General features: G+C 46.7%; 3 protein-coding genes and 1 pseudogene across 3 annotated transcripts; 2 read left to right on the forward strand and 2 right to left on the reverse strand.

The window, feature by feature from the left end:
- Window positions 1-8,391: 8,391 nt before the first annotated feature.
- Window positions 8,392-9,847, reverse strand: LOC149096717 (uncharacterized). Its single transcript, XM_089280372.1, has one exon. It carries the CDS (start codon window positions 9,671-9,673, stop codon window positions 8,444-8,446), a length of 1,230 nt encoding a protein of 409 aa, XP_089136498.1. The 5' UTR covers window positions 9,674-9,847; the 3' UTR covers window positions 8,392-8,443.
- An 8-nt stretch (window positions 9,848-9,855) lies between these two features.
- Window positions 9,856-11,455, forward strand: LOC149096718 (uncharacterized; annotated as a pseudogene).
- Window positions 11,456-11,777: 322 nt separating this feature from the next.
- Window positions 11,778-12,364, forward strand: LOC149096719 (uncharacterized). Its single transcript, XM_089280373.1, has one exon. It carries the CDS (start codon window positions 11,789-11,791, stop codon window positions 12,362-12,364), a length of 576 nt encoding a protein of 191 aa, XP_089136499.1. The 5' UTR covers window positions 11,778-11,788.
- A 4,495-nt stretch (window positions 12,365-16,859) lies between these two features.
- Window positions 16,860-19,516, reverse strand: LOC149096720 (uncharacterized). Its single transcript, XM_089280352.1, has one exon. It carries the CDS (start codon window positions 19,262-19,264, stop codon window positions 16,931-16,933), a length of 2,334 nt encoding a protein of 777 aa, XP_089136478.1. The 5' UTR covers window positions 19,265-19,516; the 3' UTR covers window positions 16,860-16,930.
- Between the last annotated feature and the right edge of the window lie 3,033 nt (window positions 19,517-22,549).

Genomic DNA, 22,549 nt, shown 5'->3' on the forward strand with positions numbered 1-22,549 from the left:
TTTTCCTGTGTCCATTTCACGGCAAACCAAGGCCTTCAGGAGTTAGTTTAGAGTAATCGGGACTGTAAAATATTTCCCAGGTTCCGGGAAATCGAGCCGAAGTTACTCAAAATCACGATGCGCGCAAGGTGGTTTCGGCTACTCTATGAGTCCTAAAGTGAAGTGGGGGCTATATTTCGAACCAGAAGCTCCAAAGTGAGCGTTGAAAAAGTTTTGCTGTGTCCATTTCGCTGCAAACCAAGGCCATCATGAGTTAGAGTAGAGTCCCCGGGACTGGAAAATATCCCCCAAGTTCCGGGAAATCGAGCCGAAGTTGGTCAAAATCACGATGCGCGGAAGGCGGTCTCGGCTACTCTATTAGACTTAAAGTGAAGTGGGGCTATATTTCGGCGCAGAAGCTGGAAACTGAGCGTTCAAAAACTTTTAGTGTGTCCATTTCACTGCAAACCAAGGCAATCAGGAGTTAGTTTAATGTCCCCGGGACTGGAAAATATCCCCCAAGTTCCGGGAAATCGAGCCGGAGTCGGTCAAAATCACGATGCGCGCAAGGCGGTCTCGGCTAGTCTTTTGGTCTTATAATGAATTGGGGCTATATTTCGACCCAAAAGCTCGAAAGTGAGGGTTCAAAAAGTTTTGCTGTGTCCATTTCACTGCAAACCAAGGCCGTCACAAGTTAGTTTAGAGTCCCCGGGACAGGAAATAATCCCCCAAGTTCCGGGAAATCGAGCCGAAGTTGGTCAAAATCACGATGCGCGTAAGGCGGTCTTGGCTACCCTTTCAGTCTTAAGGTGAAGTGGGGCTATATTTCGGCCCAGAAGCTCGAAAGTGAGCGTTCAAAAAGTTTTGCTGTGTCCATTTCACTGCAAGCCAAGGCCATCAGGAGTAATTTTAGAGTTCCCGGGACTGGAAAATATCCCTCAAGTTCCGGGAAATCGAGCCGAATTTGGTCAAAATCACGATGCGCGCAAGGCGATTTTGGCTACTCCTTAAGTCTTGAAATGAATGTGAGCTATATTTCGGCCTAGAAACTCGAAACTGAGCGTGCGATCGTTTTACCTGTGTCCATTTCAGTGCAAACCAAGGCCATCAGGAGTTAGTTTAAAGTCCTCGGGACTGGAAAATATCCCCCTTGTTCCGGGAAATCGAGCTGAAGTTGGTCAAAATCACGATGCGCGTAAGGCGGTCGCGGCTACTCTATCAGTCTTAAAGTGAAGTGAGGCTATATTTCGGCCCAGAACCTCGAAAGTTAGCGTTCAAAAAGTTTTGCTGTGTCCATTTCACTGCAAACCAAGGCCATCAGGAGTTAGTTTAGAGTACCCGGGACAGGAAAATATCCCCCAAGTTCTGGGAAATCGAGCCAAAGTTGGTCAAAATCACGATGCGCACAAAGGAGTCTCGGCTACTCTTTTAAAATTAAAGTGAAATGAGGCGATATTTCGGCCTAGAAGCTCGAAACCGAGCGTGCGATCGTTTTACCTGTGTCCATTTCACTGCAAATCAAGGCCATCAGGAGTTAATTTAGAGTCCCCGGGACTGGAAAATATCCCCCAAGTTCCAGGAAATCGAGCCAAAGTTGGTCAAAATCACAATGCGCGGATGGTGGTCTCGACTACTCTATAAGTCTTAAAGTGAAGTGGGGTTAGATTTAGGCCCAGAAGCTCGAAACCGAGCGTGCGATCGTTTTACCTGTGTCCATTTTACTAAAAACCAAGGCCATCAGGAGTTATTTTAGAGTCCCCGAGACTGGAAAATATCCCCTAAGTTCCAAGAAATATAGCCGAAGTTGGTCAAAATAACCATGCGCGAAAGGTGGTCTTGGCTACTCTTTCAGTCTTAAAGTGAAGTGGGGCTATATTTCGGCCTAGAAGCTCGAAACCGAGCGTGCGATCGTTTTACCTGTGTCCATTTCACTGCAAACCAAGGCCATCAGAAGTTAGTTTAGAGTTCGCGGGACTGGAAAATATCCCCCAATTTTCGGGAAATCGAGCCAAAGTTGGTCAAAATCACGATGCCCGTAAGGCGGTCTCGGCTACTCTATTAGTCTTAAAGTGAAGTGGGGCTATATTTCGGCACAGAAGCTCGAAAGTAAGCGTTCAAATAGTTTTGCTGTGTGCATTTCACTGCAAGCCATGGGCATCAGGAGTTAGTTTAGAGTCCCCGACACTGGAAAATATCCCCCAAGTTCCGGGAAATCGAGCCGAAGTTGGTTTTATGGTTGCATCTTTTTATGAGCCCTTTGATAATGAGGAAATGTCATCCTCTCAAAAGCAAGCTTTAATTACACTCATTGAAAAGAAAGGAAAAGATAGAATCTATTTAGTAAATTGGAGACCAATATCCTTAATTAATGTAGATGCCAAAATTGCTTCCAAAGTAATTCCAGCAAGAATTATCAAAGTCCTTCCAGAGATAATACATACTAACCAAATAGGTTATGTTAAGGGCAGGTTCATTGGTGAAGCGGCAAGGTCAATTATAGAAGTTATGGAGTATACAAAACAACAAAATATACCAGGCATATTATTGTTTATTGATTTTGAAAAGGCGTTCGATAGTATTAACTGGAATTTTATGCTAAAATGCTTAGATGCTTTCGGTTTTGAGCCTATCCTCATGAGATGGGTAGAAACATTTTATAGAGACATAACTAGTTGTGTATTAAATAATGGCATTTGTACACCATATTTTGAAGTACAGAGAGGAGTAAGACAAGGACACCCGTTATCACCATATTCATTTATCATTGCAGCCGAAATTTTAGCAGTCGCTCTTCGAAGCAGAGAAGACATTCAAGGCCTAATGATAGGGCAGGAAGAATTTAAGCTGGTACAATATGCTGATGACCTTTACTCTGTTTGTACCTGATATTGAATGTGTAAAACTCATCCTTCAATTGCTTGATCGATTTACAATTTGTTCAGGCTTAAAGGTTAATCATACTAAAACTGAGGCAATGTGGATCGGTTCATGCAGACAAAATACAGCGAAACCTCTGGGGCTAAAGTGGAGCAAAAGTGTCAAAGCCCTGGGAATAGTATTTACCTATAATGATACTGACCAATTACAGAGAAAATTTTATGATAAATTAAAAGACATTCGAACACAAATACGGTTATGGAATTGCCGAGGTCTCTCACTATTTGGCAAAGTTACCGTCATTAAATCACTTCTGCTTCCCAAAATGCTATATGTGTTCTCAGTTATAACAACTCCAGAAGAATTTATAAAACAATTAAACATTATTATTTATAGTTTTTTTTATGGAAAGGGACAGATAAAATAGCTAGACTGGCAGCTGTAAATGACTTGAAACACGGAGGCTTGAACTTAATAGAATTTGAAACGTATGTTAAGCCGTCAAGATTAGCTTGGCTTGGTAGAATTTTTTCAGAAGGCTCGCCCCCATGGAAAGCTTATATTACTTATTTGCTTGAGGATTTTGGCGGGGTTTTTCTACTTAGTTGTAATTACGATGTCAAAGACTGTAAAATTAATTCCACTTTTTATAGAGAACTTCTCCAATGGTGGGCTGACTTAAGAATTGCCTTTTCAACAAAGCCATCTACATCTTACAATATAATTTGGAACAACAAAGATATTAAGATAGATAATAGAACAATATATTATTCGAATTATGTTAAAGCAGGTATCCTCCTTATTAACCACTTGCAATTCAACAAGAATAATATAGAATCTTATAATACTGCTATAAGTAAAGGTTTGAAGCATACAAATTTTTTAGTCTGGTCAGGAATTCGTTCTGCTCTTCCTGCCCACCTGAAGGATTTGGATGTGACCGAAAGTGAAATAGAGAGATGTTTGGAATTTCAATGTGGGGAGAAAAAATTTAATCCTACTATATGTAAAAATAAACACTTTTATGAATTGCTTGTTTCGGGTAAGGCACGAGTCTCAAGGGGCTTTGCTAAACTGAAAGAAGACTTTGGTTTAGCAGATTCAGCTGTTATTAAAGCGTTCATAAAAGTGAAAACTGTCTCATCCGAAATGTTTATCAGAAGCTTCCAATTCAAGATTTTAAATAATATCACTTTCACTGGCTAATTCTCGTCTAGCCAAAATAGGTTATGTTCAAGACGATTCTTGCACATTTTGTAGAGTTAGCTCAGAAACTGTTAATCATTTATTTTATGAATGTTTTCATACTAACCAGTTTTGGAAAGATTTCAAAAATTTTTGGTTTGCACTTTCTGGTAAACAGGTTAAATTTTCCTTGCAGGATGTTTTGATAGGCAAATTAGATGAAGTAAGTGACTTACTAAATTACTTTTTAATTGTTGCAAAATGGCATATCTGGACGAGTCGTAAACGAAGTCTCAGCCCAAATATTTATGTTTTTAAAGAAATGATTAATATGAAATATAAGACTGAAAAGTACATAGCCTTAAAAAACAACACGCAAAGGAAATTTCAGGCCAAATGGAAATTATTTATTGATAGTAAAGTGTGATTTCTTACACTATATAGTTCAAATAATTATATTCTTATCAACGTTTTGTAATTATGTTACTGACACTTAATAATAGCGCTGTACTTTGTATTTAATAACAGAAATTAAAATGTGGAAAAAACGCTGCGCGCAAGGCGGTCTAGGCTACTCTAGCAGTCTTAAACTAAAGTGGGGCTATATTTGGGCCTAAAAGCTCGAAACCGAGCGAGCGATCGCTTTACCTGTGTCCATTTCACTGCAACCCAAGGCCATCAGGAGTTAGTTTAGAGTCCCCGGGACTGGAAAATATCCGCCAAGTTCCGAGAAATCGAGCCAAAGTTGGTCAAAATCACGATGCGCGTAAGGCGTTTTCGGCTTCTCTATCAGTCTTAAAGTGAAGTGGGGCTATATTTCGACCCACAACCTCGAAACCGAGAGTGCGATCGATTTACCTGTGTCCATTTCACTGCAAACCAAGGCCATCAAGAGTTAGTTTAGAGTCCCGGGACTGGAAAATATCCCCCCAGTTCCGGGAAATCGATCCAAAGTTGGTCAAAATCACGGTGCCTGTAAGACGGACATACATATATAATGAGGGTTCTGGCGCAGCGCTCACGCACACAGTGTAAGCGCAGCGAAACTCCTCATCTGAAGATTCGGAGTTTCGTTGCGCTTACACTGTGTGCGTTCGCTTGCGACCAGAACCCTCATTATATATGTGTGTGTGAGAACGGCAGTGCTGCGCCAGAAATGTGTGTGAGAACGGCAGTGCTGCGCCAGAAATGTGTGTGAGAACGGCAGTGCTGCGCCAGAAATGTGTGAGAGAACGGCAGTGCTGCGCCAGAAATGTGTTGCGTGTGTTGTGGGGTCCGGGGGCTTGCACGGGTGCGGGTCCAGCGAAGCTGCAACGTCTGTGATCAATATGCGCGGATGCGCCCTTCAAAAGTGCGCCAGAAATTTTTTCCTATTGGAGAAGCGCACGCTCAGTGCATACTGCGCCGACATGGCTGCATGTGGACTTTCCGAGGCCATTCAAAGCCTCCCTCCAGAGCTTCGTGAGATCATTCTCAAGGAGTACATAGCGATAAAAATAAAGGAAAAAAGGAAATGGGGTGGGACAAGGTACACGAGAATATTTTTAAACTGCCTTTCTGCAAATTCAAGCAGAAGATTGTGCCGATGGTTATTTGCTTTGAATATGCGGACTGCTTTTTCGAGGGTTGTTGTTTTCCCTGTTTTGAAAGGGATGGAAATCTTCATAAAACATCGCTAAGCCGGCCGATGGAGTTAATAGAAGCCAGCCTAGAGCACAAGAATTTTTAAAAGAATGCTCCTGGGATGGTTTTAATTGGCACGAGTGGTTCCTTTATGGCAGGGAGCTTTAGCGAAAAAGGCGGCGACGATATAACCTCTGTTTGAATAATTGCATTAAAAATTCACGGCTTCATTTACATACCAAAAAAACATGCTTGTCAGTGTTCACTTGATTGCGTTTCTCGTGAATGAATATTTCACGCCTGAGTGGCAGAGACAAGTGCGTGATATTACACGCGAAGTTGTTGAATGCTTTCATGACGCGGTTCCGGTTGAGGCGACACAGCTTCCCGTTGTGAATTCCTGAAGGCTTCAGTTTAAGCGCGTTGCATTCCTCTTGGCTTCAGTTGAAGCGATCAGGAATTTTCAAAGCCACCAGGAATGTTGAAGTCAAAAGGAATTTTACAGGCGGATTTCAATTTTTTGTCCACAGTTTGTTAGAATAGGGTATTTCTTCTCGGCCTGGCCAATAAAAAGGGCACTCTTCGCCTTTTTTGAGGAAAAATTGGGCACGAAACGCGGTAGAACAAAGAGACTTCACTAGAGCGATAAAAAAAAACAGCTGATCGGGGGGTTTTCCCTATTTCGCGCATGACTGCGTCAGTGAGTAACCTTCTCGAAAGTTGAAGGCAATTTATGTGGCATGACAAATACCGCAATAACCTGTTTTTGACAAGACAAAGAGAGAGTTTTGTGTTTTTTCGCTCGAAATTTAGTTCGAAGCGGGAGGTTTCGTGATTTTTTTTATCATTTCGGCTTCAAGTCTGCCGCGGATGTCTTTCTCAAGTTTTTGGACATCAACATCAGGAAGCTTTCTCGTTGATGGTTGGCGAAGCATCCTTGCTCAGACCTGATCTTTCAGAAAGTTGTATTGCTGAAACTCCGAAAGGATAGTGTCGAACTCGTGGCAAGACACGTCGTTGTTGTTCAAAGCGTTCGAGAGAAGTCTGTTGACGGTGTCGCGCTTGGCAACGGCGAGCGTGGTGATCTCTTGATGCTTCTTGATCTTCGAGTCGAGCTTTTTGCCGGCGAGAATAAACGCAGACGAAACGAGAGCGAAGCACCTACCAGCGCCGCCAAGAGGAACGGCAGCCGGCAAGCCAACCACAGACAGAGTGGAGCCAAAACTCGCGCTAGAAAACGCTGCCGAGGGAACGCTAGAGCCGGCGGCGCCCCAATTAACGAACTTTCTCGCGCGTTTGTATTTTTTCGCGACGAGGCGATAGTGGTGGACCTCGCCGGCCAATGTATTGGAAATCTCGTTGACCTTCTGCAAGCGGAAATTTTGAGAAGGCTCTGCCGCCACCACCGGATATAGTGAAAGAATGAAAGAAGCGCTTGGTTTGGGAGACAGCGGGGGTTTTCCTTACCAACTGACGCCGCTAGGTTCAAAACTTTCCTTGCCCATCTCTGCCGTACCTTTCGACGGGAAAGTGCAAAGTTTGAAAAAATATTCGACGCCCCAATCCAAATATACGCCTGAACAATATTTCACGACAAAATTCCGAGAATTATTTAAAGACACCGAACTCAGGCACACGTCGCCAGTCGAATCAAAACGCTGGCTGGGAGGGCCAGACATAAAATATTGGCCGCAGCAGCTCAACTTCGCCGTTTTCTGCGCGACACAGGGATGCGGAGTTTCTCGCGAAATCTTTGTTAGCGGGATGGATCTCCCCCAGCAGATAAGAGCTTTCTACAAATTCCACGTGTACTTCACGGTCAGGCGAATTTTGTACCAGCCTGGAGGAATTCAGAGCATGAGCGCTTTGCCCGGAGACCCGCCGTTCAACCAGTACAACAATCATTACGACGTCGCTTTGTACAAAAGGATATGCGGCGAGTTCGGCATTGCCCCCTCGAGCGATTTCCGCTTCACGCACGGGGAAAACCACGGTCTGGGAAGCGTTTACGTGTACGCGTCAGGCGCGGGCCCGACGAAAACCGACTATAAATACCCGGGATGGAACAAATTCAGCGATGAAGGCGGCAAAGCAATAAATGGGGACTTGATCTATTACATCGCGCCCAACACCGCGAACGGTTTGACGCAGGCGGGCTTGTCGAGAATCAACCAGTCAATCGAGGCTTTCGTTTACTGCGTCCTGGGCGCGCAAGTCAACGTCCGCAGCAGCATTCTCGGCAATGGCGGTCGGGCGAGAGAAGCCCAGAGCGAGTTCCTGGTGCTGATGGAAAACGCGATCACACAGCCCGACTTGGCCGCGAGCGTGCAAAAGTACCAGCTCGCGGTGGACCAAGCGAAGGTAAGGCTCAATCTCGCTGTTGCCCCCATGGCGTGGCTCATGCCCGCGCAGATGACAATAAACACCGCAAGCGTGATCGGTTACAACACCAAGCTGAAACAGGCGGTCTCCGGGATGAAACTGGGGGTCAACAACGAGGTAAATCCAGACACAAAAAAAGCTGGGCTCAAAATCATGGCAGGTGGCCCGTCAAAAATTAACCCTCCCAACAGCCATCCGTCCAACCCGATACACAAAGCTGCAACAACCGAATCGGGGCGTGTGGTTCCATCCCACAAGAAACCAGCTTTGTCCGAAACTCAACAAGCGCAGCCACCCGAAGCTGCAGACAAAACGCCGCAACATGAAATTAACAAAACGGTGTTAATTGTCGTTTTTGTTGGATTTTCGGCGTTGCTTTTGATGGCTTAGAGCTAAGCTAACGCTGCTTCTTAAAATATTTATCGAACAGAAAGGCCACTGCGGCAAGAATGAGCAGCCATGTGTGCTCGGCCAGAAACCCGACGACTTGACCGGCGGCTTTGAACAGGAAGCTCACGATCGAGCCAATCAACCCGGGCAGCAGAGAGCCGAGTTTCGCGACAATATCTTTGAGGCCGTTCCCCAAAGCTTTGCCGGTAGCTTTCAAACCTCTGGTGAGGACCCCGATGACAGCGCCGATTGTGGTCCCAGCGGCGAGAAGATTGGCGGTCAAGGTCACGCCGTATTTTTTGAAGATCTCCTTGACCCTTTCCAAGAGAGGCCGCCCCCTTTCCCTTTCCGCGATCTGAGTTTGCAAACGCGCGATCTCCTCGTTTCTTTCTGCAACTCTGCCTTCTGCGGCTTCTTTTTCGGAAGGCGAGGCATTCACATGTTGGATGATCGCCTGGTCTTCCTCGTTTTGGCGCTGCAGCTCGCTTTCCTGGTCTTTCAGGTCGTCCAGCGGTTTTGTTTGGTTGAGCCTTTCTTCCATGGCGTTTGTTTCAATTTCTTTTGCCGCGATGCTGGCCCTGAGACTATCGACCTTTTTTTGTTCTTTTTCCACGTTTCTTGCTTTTTTTGTGAGCGAGTCCAAAGCTTTTTTCTTGTTTTCAAGATTGGTTTGATAGTTCTTTTTCAGTTGTTGGAGCCTTCGCAGCTCTGCTTCACTCGAAAGATTCGAACCATATTTATCCTGAAGGGCATCAATCTGAGCATCAGTTTGCGCGATTTTTTGTCTAAGGGCTTCCACTTCTTTCTTTTCTTCTTCTCTTTGCGAAGAGAGTGTTTCCGCCTGTTGAAGTTGGATCTCTGCCTCTGTCAGTCTTTGGTGCTGTTCTCTGATGTTGTCGCGGTCTTCAGCAATGATGTCTTCAGCTCTTGGCCCCAGAGCTGCTTTTTTCGCGTCTGTGAAACTTTTTTGTAACCCTTCGCCGCCAAGCTTGAAAATTTTAGACTCACCCCCCCGGGGGCCAAATGAAACGATCTCAGATTGATTTCCTTTTTTGCTGAAACCAATTGGGCCCAATTTTTTGAAGTCTACCTTCGGAAACCGTCTTCTGATTATTTCTTTTGCCCTTTCAAGCATGGAAGGTTTGTCATCGGTATGTATGAAATCACGGAGCAAAGGGGTTTCTTCCTGATAAGAAGTGTCAGGCAGGCCGGACTGCTCGTGAGGAAAAGTACTCATTTCCGTTTATTCGCCCCCGGGGTAGGGGTCGCCAGGTTGGTAGGGAGTGGACGCCGCACCTGGCTCAAAAGGACCGGTTGTGTTAAGCTCTTGTTCGCCTTCATCAGAGTCGTGGTCAATCTGATTGTCAAGGTCCGGGTCTTCGTAACCAAATTCTTTACCGCCTTGCGCCATAACGATATAGGTTAAGCCGGTTATTTTTTAAATTAGAAAATTAATGCCGGCGTATATACAATGTCAGTTACAGAGAACCTTCGCGCAACGCACAGCGAAAAGACCGTACATGCCATGAAGGCCGAGCGCGCAGTCAATCGAATCACCTTTACCCCCTCTGAAGCCAGCCCCGGAAGTACTCTGTATGTTTCAGTGCCCAAGCTGAACGAGAACGAGGTTCTGGTGCCGAGCTCGCTTGCGCTTGTCTTTGATATCGACCTTGCTGGAGGGGACGTCAACAACTTCCTCGTCCAGAACGTTACGCGGGCGCTCGTTGACAGGCTGGTCGTGAAGTTTGCAGGCACTCCCCTGCAAGACACGGTTGGGTATGACATCTACAAAACGTTCGAAGACCTTTTTCTTTCGCAGGAAGAGCGAGACAACAGGATTCTCGAAGGGATTCAGAGCGAGGATCTGTGCAAGATCCGCTCAGACGCGGGAGACAAGAAAACCTCGGGCGTCGCCGCTGAAAACAAGCTGAACGAGGTATACGGGAAAAAGTACCGGATCAGGCTTGACCATCAGATCTTAACCGACCACGGCGTTTTCTACCCCCAGGCCCTTTACAACGACCTCACGTTCAACGTAAGACTCGCCCAAGCTATACACGTGGTCAAAGGCTCCGACACAACCAAGCTGAAACACAAGCTGAAAAACATCCAGCTCGAGTACAAAATGATACGCAGCAAGACTCTGGCAGCCGAGGCGAGTAGCGTTTACTCCAGCGGCAAAGAGTTCAGTTACGACAACGTGCTGCATGACAAAGAGGTGACCTTAAAAAAAGACACTGACACGAGGATCAACATCAAAGTCAACACCCCGAAAAGGTCGCTAAAAGCCCTCCTCCTCCTGTTTGTAGAGCCGTATACCGCAGGCGCCAGAGATTCAGAAAAATTCATCTTCCCCGATCTGACGAAAGTCAGCGTCACGGTCAACGGCGCGCCCAACAAGCTTTACAGCGACGGCATCGAAGGCAAGGACATGTGGGAAGAGGCCCGCAACCTGTTTGTGAAAGAAAAAATAAAACGGAGCACATGGATATTACGAAGTTTTACACCGGTGATAAGTTAGGGCTTGTGATTGATATGCGCAGCATGATGTCCCAAAACATGCACGGCAGCGGCACGCGGATTGTGAACACTACGGATGGGATCCAGCTGGAAATTGAGCGGAAAGCCGAAGGCTCAGGCGACGTGAAATGCCACATATTCGTAATCTCCGACTCCCAGTTCAATCTTATGGACAGACAGCTGGAATCTGTACAGGATTAATATGGACCCCAGCATGATACCCTTCAACGCTCTCATCGTCGGGCCAACTAATTCGGGCAAATCGAGGTTCGTGGTGGACCAGCTCTACGGCCCTTTCCGCGGCAAGTTCGACTACATCGTGCTCATCTGCCCGACGTTCACGCACAACAAGACCTACCACCGGCTTGGCGAAAACGATCCGAGAATGGATGTGATAGTCTGCGAGCAGCACGACGTGGAAAGGTGGTTGAAGCTCGTGAGATGGCTTTCCGAGGGCACCAACACGCTCATAATCCTCGACGACTGCGCGGCCTCAAAAGATGTGAAAGGGCGCACAGGCGAGCTTGTGAATCTCGCCTTTTCCGCGCGGCATATGAGCATCAGCGTGTGGGCACTGGCCCAGAAGTTGACCGGAATAACCGCTTCCTTCCGTGAGAACGTGGCGGCGATCGTACTCTTTTACACCCCCTCGGCCAGGACAACGAAAGCCATCTTCGACGATTACGCCGGCGAGCTCTCCCCCGATGAGTACAGAGGATTGATTTCAAAGCTGAAAGAACGAAAGTTCTCTTATCTTATGTTCGCGCTTCACCACCCGTACGGGGTAAAGTTATTTTAATAAAAAAATGCGGGCTGTGTATAGCCTTGCACAATGTCTGCAGAAGACGCGTTAGCAGATGTTATGAACCTTATGGAAACGGAGCCCGCGCCGTCAAGTGGTCTCGCAGGCGGCCTTGTTCCAACCGCCCCCGACATTCCTGCTCTTCGCGAGCAGCTGGCCGTGCTCGTGTCCACAGGCAAAGCCAAAGAGGCTATCGGGGTGCAGCTTACCCACGAGCAGGTGAAGCGTCTGAACGACAAAGAGATCGAGAAATTCACCAAACGTTACGAGACATACGTGGGCTCGAAGACGACGGAAAGCCTGATCGACAGCTTCATTTTTCTTGCAACCAAAGTGGTCGGAATGACAGTCAAAATCAAAGACATCGAGGCTTACCAGAAAGAGCTCAGAAACGACTACATCTTGAACAAAGAGCTCTCCAATCTGGCCGGCAACCTGGCTTTGAAGTGCGGGCGGTTTCTTGCTGCGGCCAATGCGGTGTTCGTCACCACGAAACATATTGATTTTAGTCCACAGTTGCCGGAGCCGAGCCACCCTTCTCGCGACGAACACGGCTACCCGCTTGAGGGTGTTGATGAAGTACCCGGCTCAGAAACTGCAGAATAAATGGGGACCATTCATCAACAATTACTGAGGCCTTGCTGCCCATTTTTAACAATTGAACTTTTTTATTTTCTCAGAATACGGTTCGCTTCAATGTCAACCGAACAATCCGAGAGCGCGCCTTCCGCCGGCACTAAGACCAAGGCAGTGCCTTCCGCCGTCACTGCGCCTCAGGTAGAGGCCAAAACAGCGCCTGCCGCCGATACCACACGTCAAGCGACGACTCAGGCTGCAACCACGCAGCGCGTAAAAAACCCCAAGCGTGTGGCCGCCGGAAAAATGGTTGCCGAAAGAAGTCGTCTGGCCCGAGAAGAACAGAAGAAAGCGGCCGAGGCTTATTACGCAGAAAAGCGAGAGAAAGCAGCCACAGAGGCCCCAAAGCCAGACGCGTCTACAGAAAAGCACGAGAAAGCCGCAGAGGCCCCAAAGCCAGCCGCGTCTACAGAAGGTGAAAGCCCCAAGAGCGGCGGCCCTTTTGGCCTCAGCGCCAACCAATGGATTGGTATTGGCAGCATAGGCGTTTCCCTGGGCGGGCTCTATTACAAGCGTGAAGACTCATGGCTATGGCCAACACCGCATTAGACAAAATTAGAACGCCGAAGCCCTCGCCTGAGCCTTCAACTGAGACCGCGAGTGTCGCGCCAAAACCTGCTCGCGATACACGGCCAAGAAGATTTTAAAAAATGCTTTAAATGTTTGCGCGTGATGAATATCTCACGATGAAGATGCCCAGCATTATGCAGGTTCTCATCTATACATCAGCAATGGGAGGGCTTGCGATTTTTTGGACAGATTTTACCATCAAGACTTTGGAGATGTTGCAACGTCTTGCCAACGAAATGTTTGAAGTGCGCAGGTAAGACAGATTAATTTTTGTTTTAAACTTTCGCTCTTGACTTATATCAACGCACCATGTCCGACAACAAGCTTGTCAAGACCGTCATTGACGCCGCAACTCTCACGGGATTAGCCGCGGGCATCGGCTGGCCTGCGAAAAAGGTTGTGAAAGAGAATTTCACTTCCGATCCAAGCAGCAGCTTTATGAATTACGTGAAGTTCACCGTCGTCATGGCTGGCAGCATTGCGCTAAAAGGGTACCTTGAGGACCAGAAAATCCTCCCCGCAATCATTTGAAAAATGTTCTCATAATATAATCCAAATGGCGCCTTGTTATTTCCGCATCAAAGCCTTCACAACGGTTGCACTGTGGTTTTTCCTATACAAGACAGTGGATTGCACCGCCGATGCCATAGAATTTGTTTGGGGGAAGAAGTGCATCCTCCATGAAGACTCCGATTCTGAGGATGAAGGCTCCCTTTTTGAGGATCTTGATACTGAGGAATTCCCATTACAGGATATATGCCCTGCACCTCCTCCCAACGAACCCCCTCCGCCTCCAAACGAGAACAATTAAAAATAGATTTTACAACATATACAATGGCGAGCATCGCGATCCTGATTGGAGGGGCTGTGTTGAACGCCACGGCTTTTATCGGCGGCAATTATCTGGCGAGGGCGCTCGGCGGGGGCGGCAAAGCCGCGCTTGAAGAAAAAAAGCGCCACGACAAGGCTCTCGAAGATTATCAAGCCGCTTACGCCAAATATACGCGCGACCGAACACAGCTTCTCGACTGGATCGCGACCAACGCGCAAACAAAAGAGCAAGCCAAGCAGAACATGACCAACACGGACTACGCCTTCAAACTCTACAACCAGGCGCATTCTGACGAACAGATGGTGCCCCCCCAAGGAGCCGAAGTTCTCAGATTTCTATCAGCCGAGCGAGCAGCAGAAAAACGCCGAACTAGCGTTCGTGAGCGCCGGGGCGCTCGCTCTTGGTTACGCGGCCTTCCGGTTCCTTTAAACTTTTTTACGCCTTACTTATATGGACGCCAAACTCGCGAAGATTTACTACAGCCCCGGGGGCTACTGAAAAGGTCTAGCCGCGATCAAAAAATTGGCCGAGGTCGCCAAGGTACCTGAAGAAGCCGCAAAAAAATGGCTGATCAGGCAAGCGCTCTGGCAGATATACCTCCCCGCGCCGAAGCGGATTCCTCGGCCTAAATTCGACGTTCCCACGCCCAACAGGGTCCATCAGGCTGACCTTCTTTTTCTGCCGCACGACAAGCTCCCTCGCGGCCGCAAAATTTTCAAATACGCGCTCACCGTTGTCGACGTGGCCAGCCGCTTCAAAGAGGCCGAACCCCTGACTTCGAAAAATTCTGATGAGGTCGCCCTGGCCTTTCAGAAGATTTACAAGCGCTCGCCTCTCGAATGGCCCGAAATGCTGCAGGTTGACCCCGGGCGCGAATTCATGCGCGCCGTCACCAAAGAGATGGACAAGCACCAAACCTTTATCCGGCACGGGCGCGTTAACAATCACCGCGACCAGGCCATTGTCGAACGTTTCAACCGCACTCTGGCTGAGCGATTGTTCGGGCACCAGTACGCCGAAGAGATGCTTCTTCCTCAGGGCAAGCGGTCCACTGCCTGGGTGAAAAGACTTCCTGAAGTTGTTTCGGCTCTGAACAACGAGGTCACAAGCCTTATCGGCAAGAAACCCGCCGTCGCCATCAAAGAAAAAGCTGTTTACGCAAGGCCGTCGACGCCTTACACGAGGCCTGTTGGAAAAAGCGAAAAAATCCTCCCCTCTCTTGTCCAAGTTCGTTATCTCTACCAGCCCGGCGAGCTTGAAGGGGGCGTGAAGAGGGCCACGGATCCAATCTGGTCTTTGAAAGTTTTCGGCATTGAAAGGTCTTTTTCCAAACCCGATCAGCGCGTTCTATACTATCTGCGCGACGGGCCCAAGCGCGGCTTCGTGCGCGAAGAGCTGCTGGTTGTTCCTCCGAACACACAATTACCCCCAGAGCAACTTTGAAACTTCGGCCTCCAACCCTCTAAGTTCGTCATCTGTTAATGTTGACAATATATCCATGCAGGTGTACCCGTAAGCTTTTGTATGGATACCGTCGTCATCTATCCATCGCTTTGAATCAAATGGCGAAAGCGAAATTTTGTTAATATGCACACCGTAGATCTCGTGACCCTCGCTTCGAAGAATATTCATTCCATGCCATTGCTGCTTCCCACCGAAAAGCGTTTCCTTGTACTGTTCATGTGTTATTTGTTTCTTTACAACGTTCTTTTTCACACTCTTCGCTTTTTTGATATTTTTTTCGTCCGCCTTCAAGATGGAGTCTCAGACCAACGTACTCTGCGATTGGGGTTCCTGCACATTCGTCTTTCATTTTTCCCAAGACCTTTTTATTCTTGTTTGAGTGGAGGGGATGCTCCTCCGGGTAGTCGCTCGTGTCGTAAAGGTGCATGTTGTTTTTCATGTCTTCGTAGACGTCTTCTGTTTCGATCTCGACAAGAAGGCTGTCGGTGTCCGTGTACAACAGCTCGCACTTCGGGCCGTACTTCTTTTTTAGCTCGTTGTAAAAGAAGTCGTACATCAGGATCTTGCTGTTGTCAAGGATCGTCATCCCCGTGTAGACCGGCTTGTTTAGAAGCAGCTTGCTTTTTCGCATGTCAATCCCCGCCATGTCGTTTGAGAATAAAACATGCCTTGAGTACAAAGAGCTGGCTATCAATTTCCTTATTTTGCCCGTCTCGTTGCTGCGCACTATTCTTATGTCAACGCGATTGCGCAGGTTTTCCATGGTTTTGCCGAAAACGGAGTTGTTCATTAGCTTGTAAAAGTTCTTTTCAAAGTCGCTCTTCGCTTTCTTCCTAAACTGTGTGTTCATCCGGATGTACGGCTCCATCCAGCGTTCTTGTTCGAACTCCAGCACCCTGTGCACACGCTTCAGTTTCATTCCCTGCTTCAGATAAAACTGCAAGTTCCTGTAATGCACAACGTAGTTCTTTTTGTCTTGAAGCGTCAGCAGCAGCTTCTTGCTGTCCGGGGGTTTCAGGTCTAGGTCTTTCATCAGCCCCTTTTGGTAGTCCGACATCCACTCCTTTTTTACGGCCTTTTTCTCCGGCGCCAGGGGATAGCTGTTGTGCTCCTCGTAATGTTCTGGCGGGTATTCGAGATCCACCTCGAGAATACACCCCTTCTTTGCTTTTTCTTTCATCCCAAGAATCTCCTCCTCTGTGGGCAACTCGCTTTTCCACTTGAAGCCTCTTATCGGGAGAGGCAAACTCATCGCCCATTCGTAAAGATTGTTTGCGTCGAGATAGAGGAGGTATTTTTTTGGCTTGCTGGGGTCGTAGCCCGGTACTTGCGGGTTGTTTCCCTTGGGGAACCTTTTGCTCACCATAGAGATTCCATCCCGCATCCCCTTTCTACGAAGAGGTGCTTTTCGTAGTCTGTGAAGAGCTCAAGCTCGACCCCAGTCTTTTTCAAGAGCGCGTCCCAGGAGAGTCCTGGCGACGTGAAATAGTGCGCCGGATCCAGCCCGTACTGATCAAGGCACAGTTTTCTGAAGTTCTCAAACACATCCGCCAGCAGCGCGACGTCAGTTTTCACGTAAAGATCGTGGTATTCGCCCAGCGTTTTGCATCCAAAAGCCTCCCAGACCGCCTTCGCGTGCGCGTACTCTTCGTCTGTTATGTGCTCGTCGTTCAGCTTGCTGTAAAACTTCTCTTTGTCCGGAAGCCTTGTCTCTCTGACTCTTTCCCTTGAGTCCATATACTCGTAAGGATAGATCCTTTTTTGTAAAGCAGGTCGCTGCCTTTCGAAATCGTTGATGTTATTTTTAACGACTCCCTCGGTGTCGCTCTTACAAGTGAATCGAGGTTCCCTTGCAAAAAGTTCAAGCTGTCGATGAAACGAAGATTACCTACAGAGAATGTTATATATTTCTCCATGTTGTTGGCGACGCATTTCACCTCTTTCTCCAGCTTAGACATCGCTTGCATCAAGTGGTGCGCGTCGTAGCCCCTCAGGTTGTGGAATACGACTGGTATTGGGTCAGTCTTGGGGTTAATTCGCAATTTCTTGTTACATTCGGCGTGCGCGGCTCCGCGGAACCTGCCCGTTATGTGGCAATGGTCCTTTACCGCGTCTCTGAAGTTTTTCTGAAGTAAAGGGTTTCCACAGTACTTGCAGTTTTCCTGTGATCCGGCTTCCAACTTGTCTTTTTCATCTTCCAGCCTTTTCAGCCTTTGAAATCCCCACTTCTCCTTCTCTTTCTGTGCCATGTAGAAACATTTTTTGTGTCCTTGCCCCCAGTAAACCCATTTTTCTCTTACGCCTTCTTCATCCGGTTCTTCTTCAAAGTTCCAGACAGGCAAAGAATCCATGAATTCGTCTTTTATTAGAGCTTTGTTGCAAACGTGGCAATCGACCGCTTTCTTGAAGTCTTCCCAGTCCTTCCACGTCATTTCAATCGGCTTTGGTGTGGCCAAACTCTCTCTTATTTTCTCTTCCTCCTGCATAATGGCACCTAAAAACTCCCCAACCGCATTTTCACCCCTGTAAGTGTTGGAACCTACCACTTCACCATCGCTTCTCACAACAAGGTAAGAATATCCGCATGCCTCGTGCCTTTCGGTCTTCTCTGTGTAGCTCGTTTGCGTTCTCTCACGCTCACATCCATGAATCTTTCTTACAAGAGCCTCAAAATCCGCGTAAATAATGAAGGGCATCTTCATCTGTTTTTTGAAGTTTTCGAAAGAAAGGGTGTTTTCCCCCTCTTTCGGCATCACAATCCTTGTCGGCCTGCCGTTCACACCGTTGCAATATTTTTTGTGTTCCACGAGCAAGTCTGCTCTTGAGAAACCGGTCAAGCACAGCATGCAATAGTGCTTTGCATTGCTGTTCTTTGTCTGATCGAACAGCAAAGCGCTTTCTCTTTTTACGTAACAGTAGTGCTGAATTTCCCCTTTCTCGATTAACATCAGGCTTATCCGCGGCACGTTCGCTTGTTTTTTGCTTATGTGGTGCACTATCACGCACTCCTTTTCCCATCCGAAGACGTTTATTGCGAGTTTCGGGTTTTGCGCCTCGAGCTTTTCTATCTGTTTTACCGGTGTGGGGAAATCGATGCCAACGTAGTTTATGCCGTCGTTGACCGGATATTTGCTCGGTCTTTGCGGGTCTTTTCCGTTTTTCGGTGGAAATAAAGCCGCTCTTAGAGACCATTTCAGACATTCGTTGTCACTGTTCTTGATGTTGATTATCGCTTTCTTTTTCGCCAGTTTGGCGGGAAGAGGCAGATATGTCCCTCCGCGAAGTGGCTGATAGCGCGCAACATTCACGTACGCGACCTGTATCCTTTCAACCGCCCATCCTGATCCCATCTCTGACCAGTGCTCTATTTCTCCTTTTGCGTTTTCAATGAATTCGTCGAATTTTTGTCTTATCAGGTCTTCTTCGTTCTTTTTGAAAACGTGCGTTTCGTCTTCTTTGAAATAATGCTCCATAAATTGCGTTTGGTCGTTTCTTTCTATTGAGAACTTCACTTGTAACCCGAAACTTACTTTAACGCTATTTAACCTTAGCGTTTCTTGTTCGACCAAATCGGTGATCTTTTCTTTGTTCTCTCTTGCGAACCTCAAAAGATCTTTATTATTTGGGTTCCTTTCGGATATATCCATTCTCCACACACGGAGCCATTCTTGGAAATTGTTTTGGGATATTTGGAACCCGTCATATAATGCGTGAACCTCGTGTGCCAACGGCTCGGGAAGGTTTATTCTTTCCTCCCTCGGTATTGGGCCGTAGAACATTTGCAGAACATCGGACGAGTATCTTGTGGCAGCCATGTCGGCGCAGTATGCACTGAGCGTGCGCTTCTCCAATAGGAAAAATTTTCTGGCGCACTTTTGAAGGGCGCATCCGCGCATATTGATTACAGACGTTGCAGCTTCGCTGGACCCGCACCCGTGCAAGCCCCCGGACCCCACAACACACGCAACACATTTCTGGCGCAGCACTGCCGTTCTCACACACATTTCTGGCGCAGCACTGCCGTTCTCACACACATTTCTGGCGCAGCACTGCCGTTCTCACACACACACATATATAATGAGGGTTCTGGTCGCAAGCGAACGCACACAGTGTAAGCGCAACGAAACTCCGAATCTTCAGATGAGGAGTTTCGTTGCGCTTACACTGTGTGCGTGAGCGCTGCGCCAGAACCCTCATTATATATGTGTGTGACGGTTTCGGCTAGTCTATCAGTCTTAAAGTGAAGTCGGGCTATATATCGGCCCAGAAGCTCGAAAGTGAGCGTTCAAAAAGTTTTGCTGTGTCCATTTCACTGTAAACCAAGGCCATCAGGAGTTAGTTTAGAGTCCCCAGGAATGGAAAATATCCCCCAAGTTCCGGGAAATCGAGCCGAAGTTGGTCAAAATCACGATGCGCGTAAAACGGTCTCGGCTACTCTTGCAGTCTTAAAGTGAAGTTGGGCTATATTTCGGCCCAGAAGCTCGAAAGTGAGCGTTCAAAAAGTTTTGCTGTGTCCATTTCACTGCAAACCAAGGCGATCAGGAGTTAGTTTAGAGTCCCCAGGACTGGAAAATATCCCCTAAGCTCTGGGAAATCAAGCCGAAGTTGGTCAAAATAACGAGGCTATTAAGGAAGACTTGGCTATTCTGTTAGTCTTAAAGTGAGGTGGTGCTATATTTCGGCCCAGAAGCTCGAAAGTGAGCGTTAAAAAAATTTTGCTCTCTCCATTTGACTGCAAACCAAGTCCATCAGGAGTTAGGTTAGAGTTCTCAGGAGTGGAAAATTTCCCCCAAGTTCCGGGAAATCGAGCCGAAATTAGTCAAAATCACGATGAGCGTAAGGCGGTCTCGGCTACTTTTTTAGTCTTAAAATAAAGTGGGGCTATATTTCGGCTTAGAAGCTCCAAACCGAGGTTTCAAATATTTTTTCTCCGGACATTTCAATGACAACCAAGACCATCACACGTTAGTTTAGAGTCCTTAGTACTGGAAAATATATGCCAAGTTCCTGGAAATATACCTAAAGTTGGTTAAAAATACCCTGGGCGTAAGGCGGTCCCAGCTACCTTTTCAGTCTTAAAATTAAGTAGGGCTATTTTTTGGCCTAGAAGCTCGAAAGTCAGCCTTCAAATATTTTGTTTCTGCACATTTCACTAATAACCAAGACCATCACAAGCTAGTTTAGAGACCCTGGGACTGGAAAAAATCCCCCAAGTTCATGGAAATCGACCCAAAGTTTGTTAAAATTACACTGCGCGTAATGCGATCTCCGCTACTTTTCCAGTTTTCAAATGAAGTGGGGCTATATTTAGGCCTAGAAGCTCGAAACCGAACGTTCAAATATTTTTCCTCTGCTTATTTTACTGAAAACTAAGGCCACCACAAGTTACTTTAGAGTCCTCGGAACTGGAAAATATTCCCCAAGTTCCTGGAAATCGACCAAAAGTTGGTCAAAATTTCGCTGCGCTTGAGGCGGTCTCGGCTACATTTTTAGTCTTAAAATGAAGTTGTACTATATTGCGGCCGAGAAGCTCAAAACCCCGCGTTGAAATATTTTTCCTCTGCCTATTTCAATAAAAACCAAGACCCTAAAGAGTTAGCTTAGAGTCCCCGGGACTGGAAAATATCCGCCAAGTTCCTGGAAATCGTCCCAAAGTTGGTTAAAATTAGGCTGCGCGTAAGATGGTTGTATCTACTTTTTCAGTCTTAAAATGAAGTGGGGGTATATTTCGGCCTAGAAGCTCGAAACTCAGCCTTCAAATATTTTTCCCCTGCCCATTTTACTGAAAACCAAGGGCAGCAGGAGTTAGTTTAGAGTCCTTGGGACTGGAAAATATCCCTCAAGTTCCGGTAAATCGAGCAAAAGTTGGTCAAAATCACGATGGGCGTAAGGCGGTCTCGGCTACTCTATCAGGCTTAAAATGAAGTTGGGCTTTATTTCGGCCTAGAAGCTTGAAACCTAGCGTTCAAATATTTCCTCTTTCCATTTCACTAAAAACAAAAGTCATTACGCGTTAGTATAGAGTGCCCGGAACTGGAAAATATCCCGTAAGTTCTGAGAAAGCGAGCCAAAGGTGGTCAAAATCACGATGCCGGTCAGGCGGTCTCGGATACTTTTCCACTCTTAAAATAGAGTGGGGCTATATTTCCGCCTAGACGCTCAAAACCGATTGTGCCATCGTTTTACCTCTGTTTATTTCACCGAAAACCAAGGCAATCACCAGTTAGTTTAGAGTCCTCAGGGCCGGAAAATATCCATCAAGTTGCTGTAAATCGACCCAAAGTTGGTCAAAATCAGGCTGCGCATAAGGCGGTCTGGGCTACTTTTTAAGTCTGAAAATTAAGTGGGGCCTTATTTTGGGGCTAGAAGATCGAAACCGACCGTGCCATTTTTTTTGCGCTATGTTTGGGTAAATGCACCAAACTTGAAAATATGTGCCACACTTGTAAATATGCGTCCCACTTGGAAAAATGTGCCACACTTGGAAACTGCGCCACACTTGCAAAAATTTGCCACACTTGGAAAATATGCCAAACCTAAAAAAATGCGGCACAGTTGGTAAAATGCGGCAACCTTGGAAAAATGCGCTACACTTGCAAAAATAAGCCACACTTAAAAAAATAAGCAACACTTGCAAAAATGTGCCACACTTGAAAAAATGCGGCACATTTGGTAAAATGCACAACACTTGGAAAAATGCGACACACTTGGATAAATGGGCCAAACTTAAAAAAACGCGCCATACTCGCAGAAATGTGCCACACTTGGAAAAATGGGCAACACTTAAAAAATTGTGCCACACTTGACACAATGCGGCACAGTTGCTAAAATGAAAAAACCTTGGAAAAATGCGCCACACTTGGAAAAATGCATCACAATTGGTAAACTACGCCACACTTAGAAAAATGCGCCACACTTGCAAAAATGTGCCAAACTTGAAAAATTGGGTATTACTTGGAAAATGTGGTACACTTAAAAAATGCGTTACAGTTGTTAAAATGCGCAAACTTGGAAAAATGCGCCACACTTCTAAAACTGCTCCACGTTTAGCAAAATGCGCCACGTTTGGCAAAATGCACCAAACTTGGAAAAATGCGGTACACTTGGATAAATGCGCCAAACTTAAAAAAATGCGCCACACTCGTAGAAATGTGCCACACTTGGAAAAATGGGCAACACTTGAAAAAATATGCCACACTTGACAAAGTGCGGCACAGTTGGTAAAATGAAGCAACCCTGGAAAAATGCGCCACACTCAGAAAAAAGTGCCCAACTTCAAAAAATGCATC

Source organism: Orbicella faveolata, unplaced genomic scaffold (genome assembly GCF_042242905.1).
Source record: "Orbicella faveolata isolate gen_17 unplaced genomic scaffold, um_ofav_v1 contig_47, whole genome shotgun sequence".
NCBI lineage: Eukaryota > Metazoa > Cnidaria > Anthozoa > Scleractinia > Merulinidae > Orbicella > Orbicella faveolata.

Excerpts from the sequence above, each read along its gene's own strand:
- LOC149096720 (XM_089280352.1), bottom strand. The coding sequence starts at position 19,264 with ATGTGTGTGAGAACGGCAGTGCTGCGCCAGAAATGTGTTGCGTGTGTT.
- LOC149096719 (XM_089280373.1), top strand. The coding sequence starts at position 11,789 with ATGTCTGCAGAAGACGCGTTAGCAGATGTTATGAACCTTATGGAAACG.
- LOC149096717 (XM_089280372.1), bottom strand. The coding sequence starts at position 9,673 with ATGAGTACTTTTCCTCACGAGCAGTCCGGCCTGCCTGACACTTCTTAT.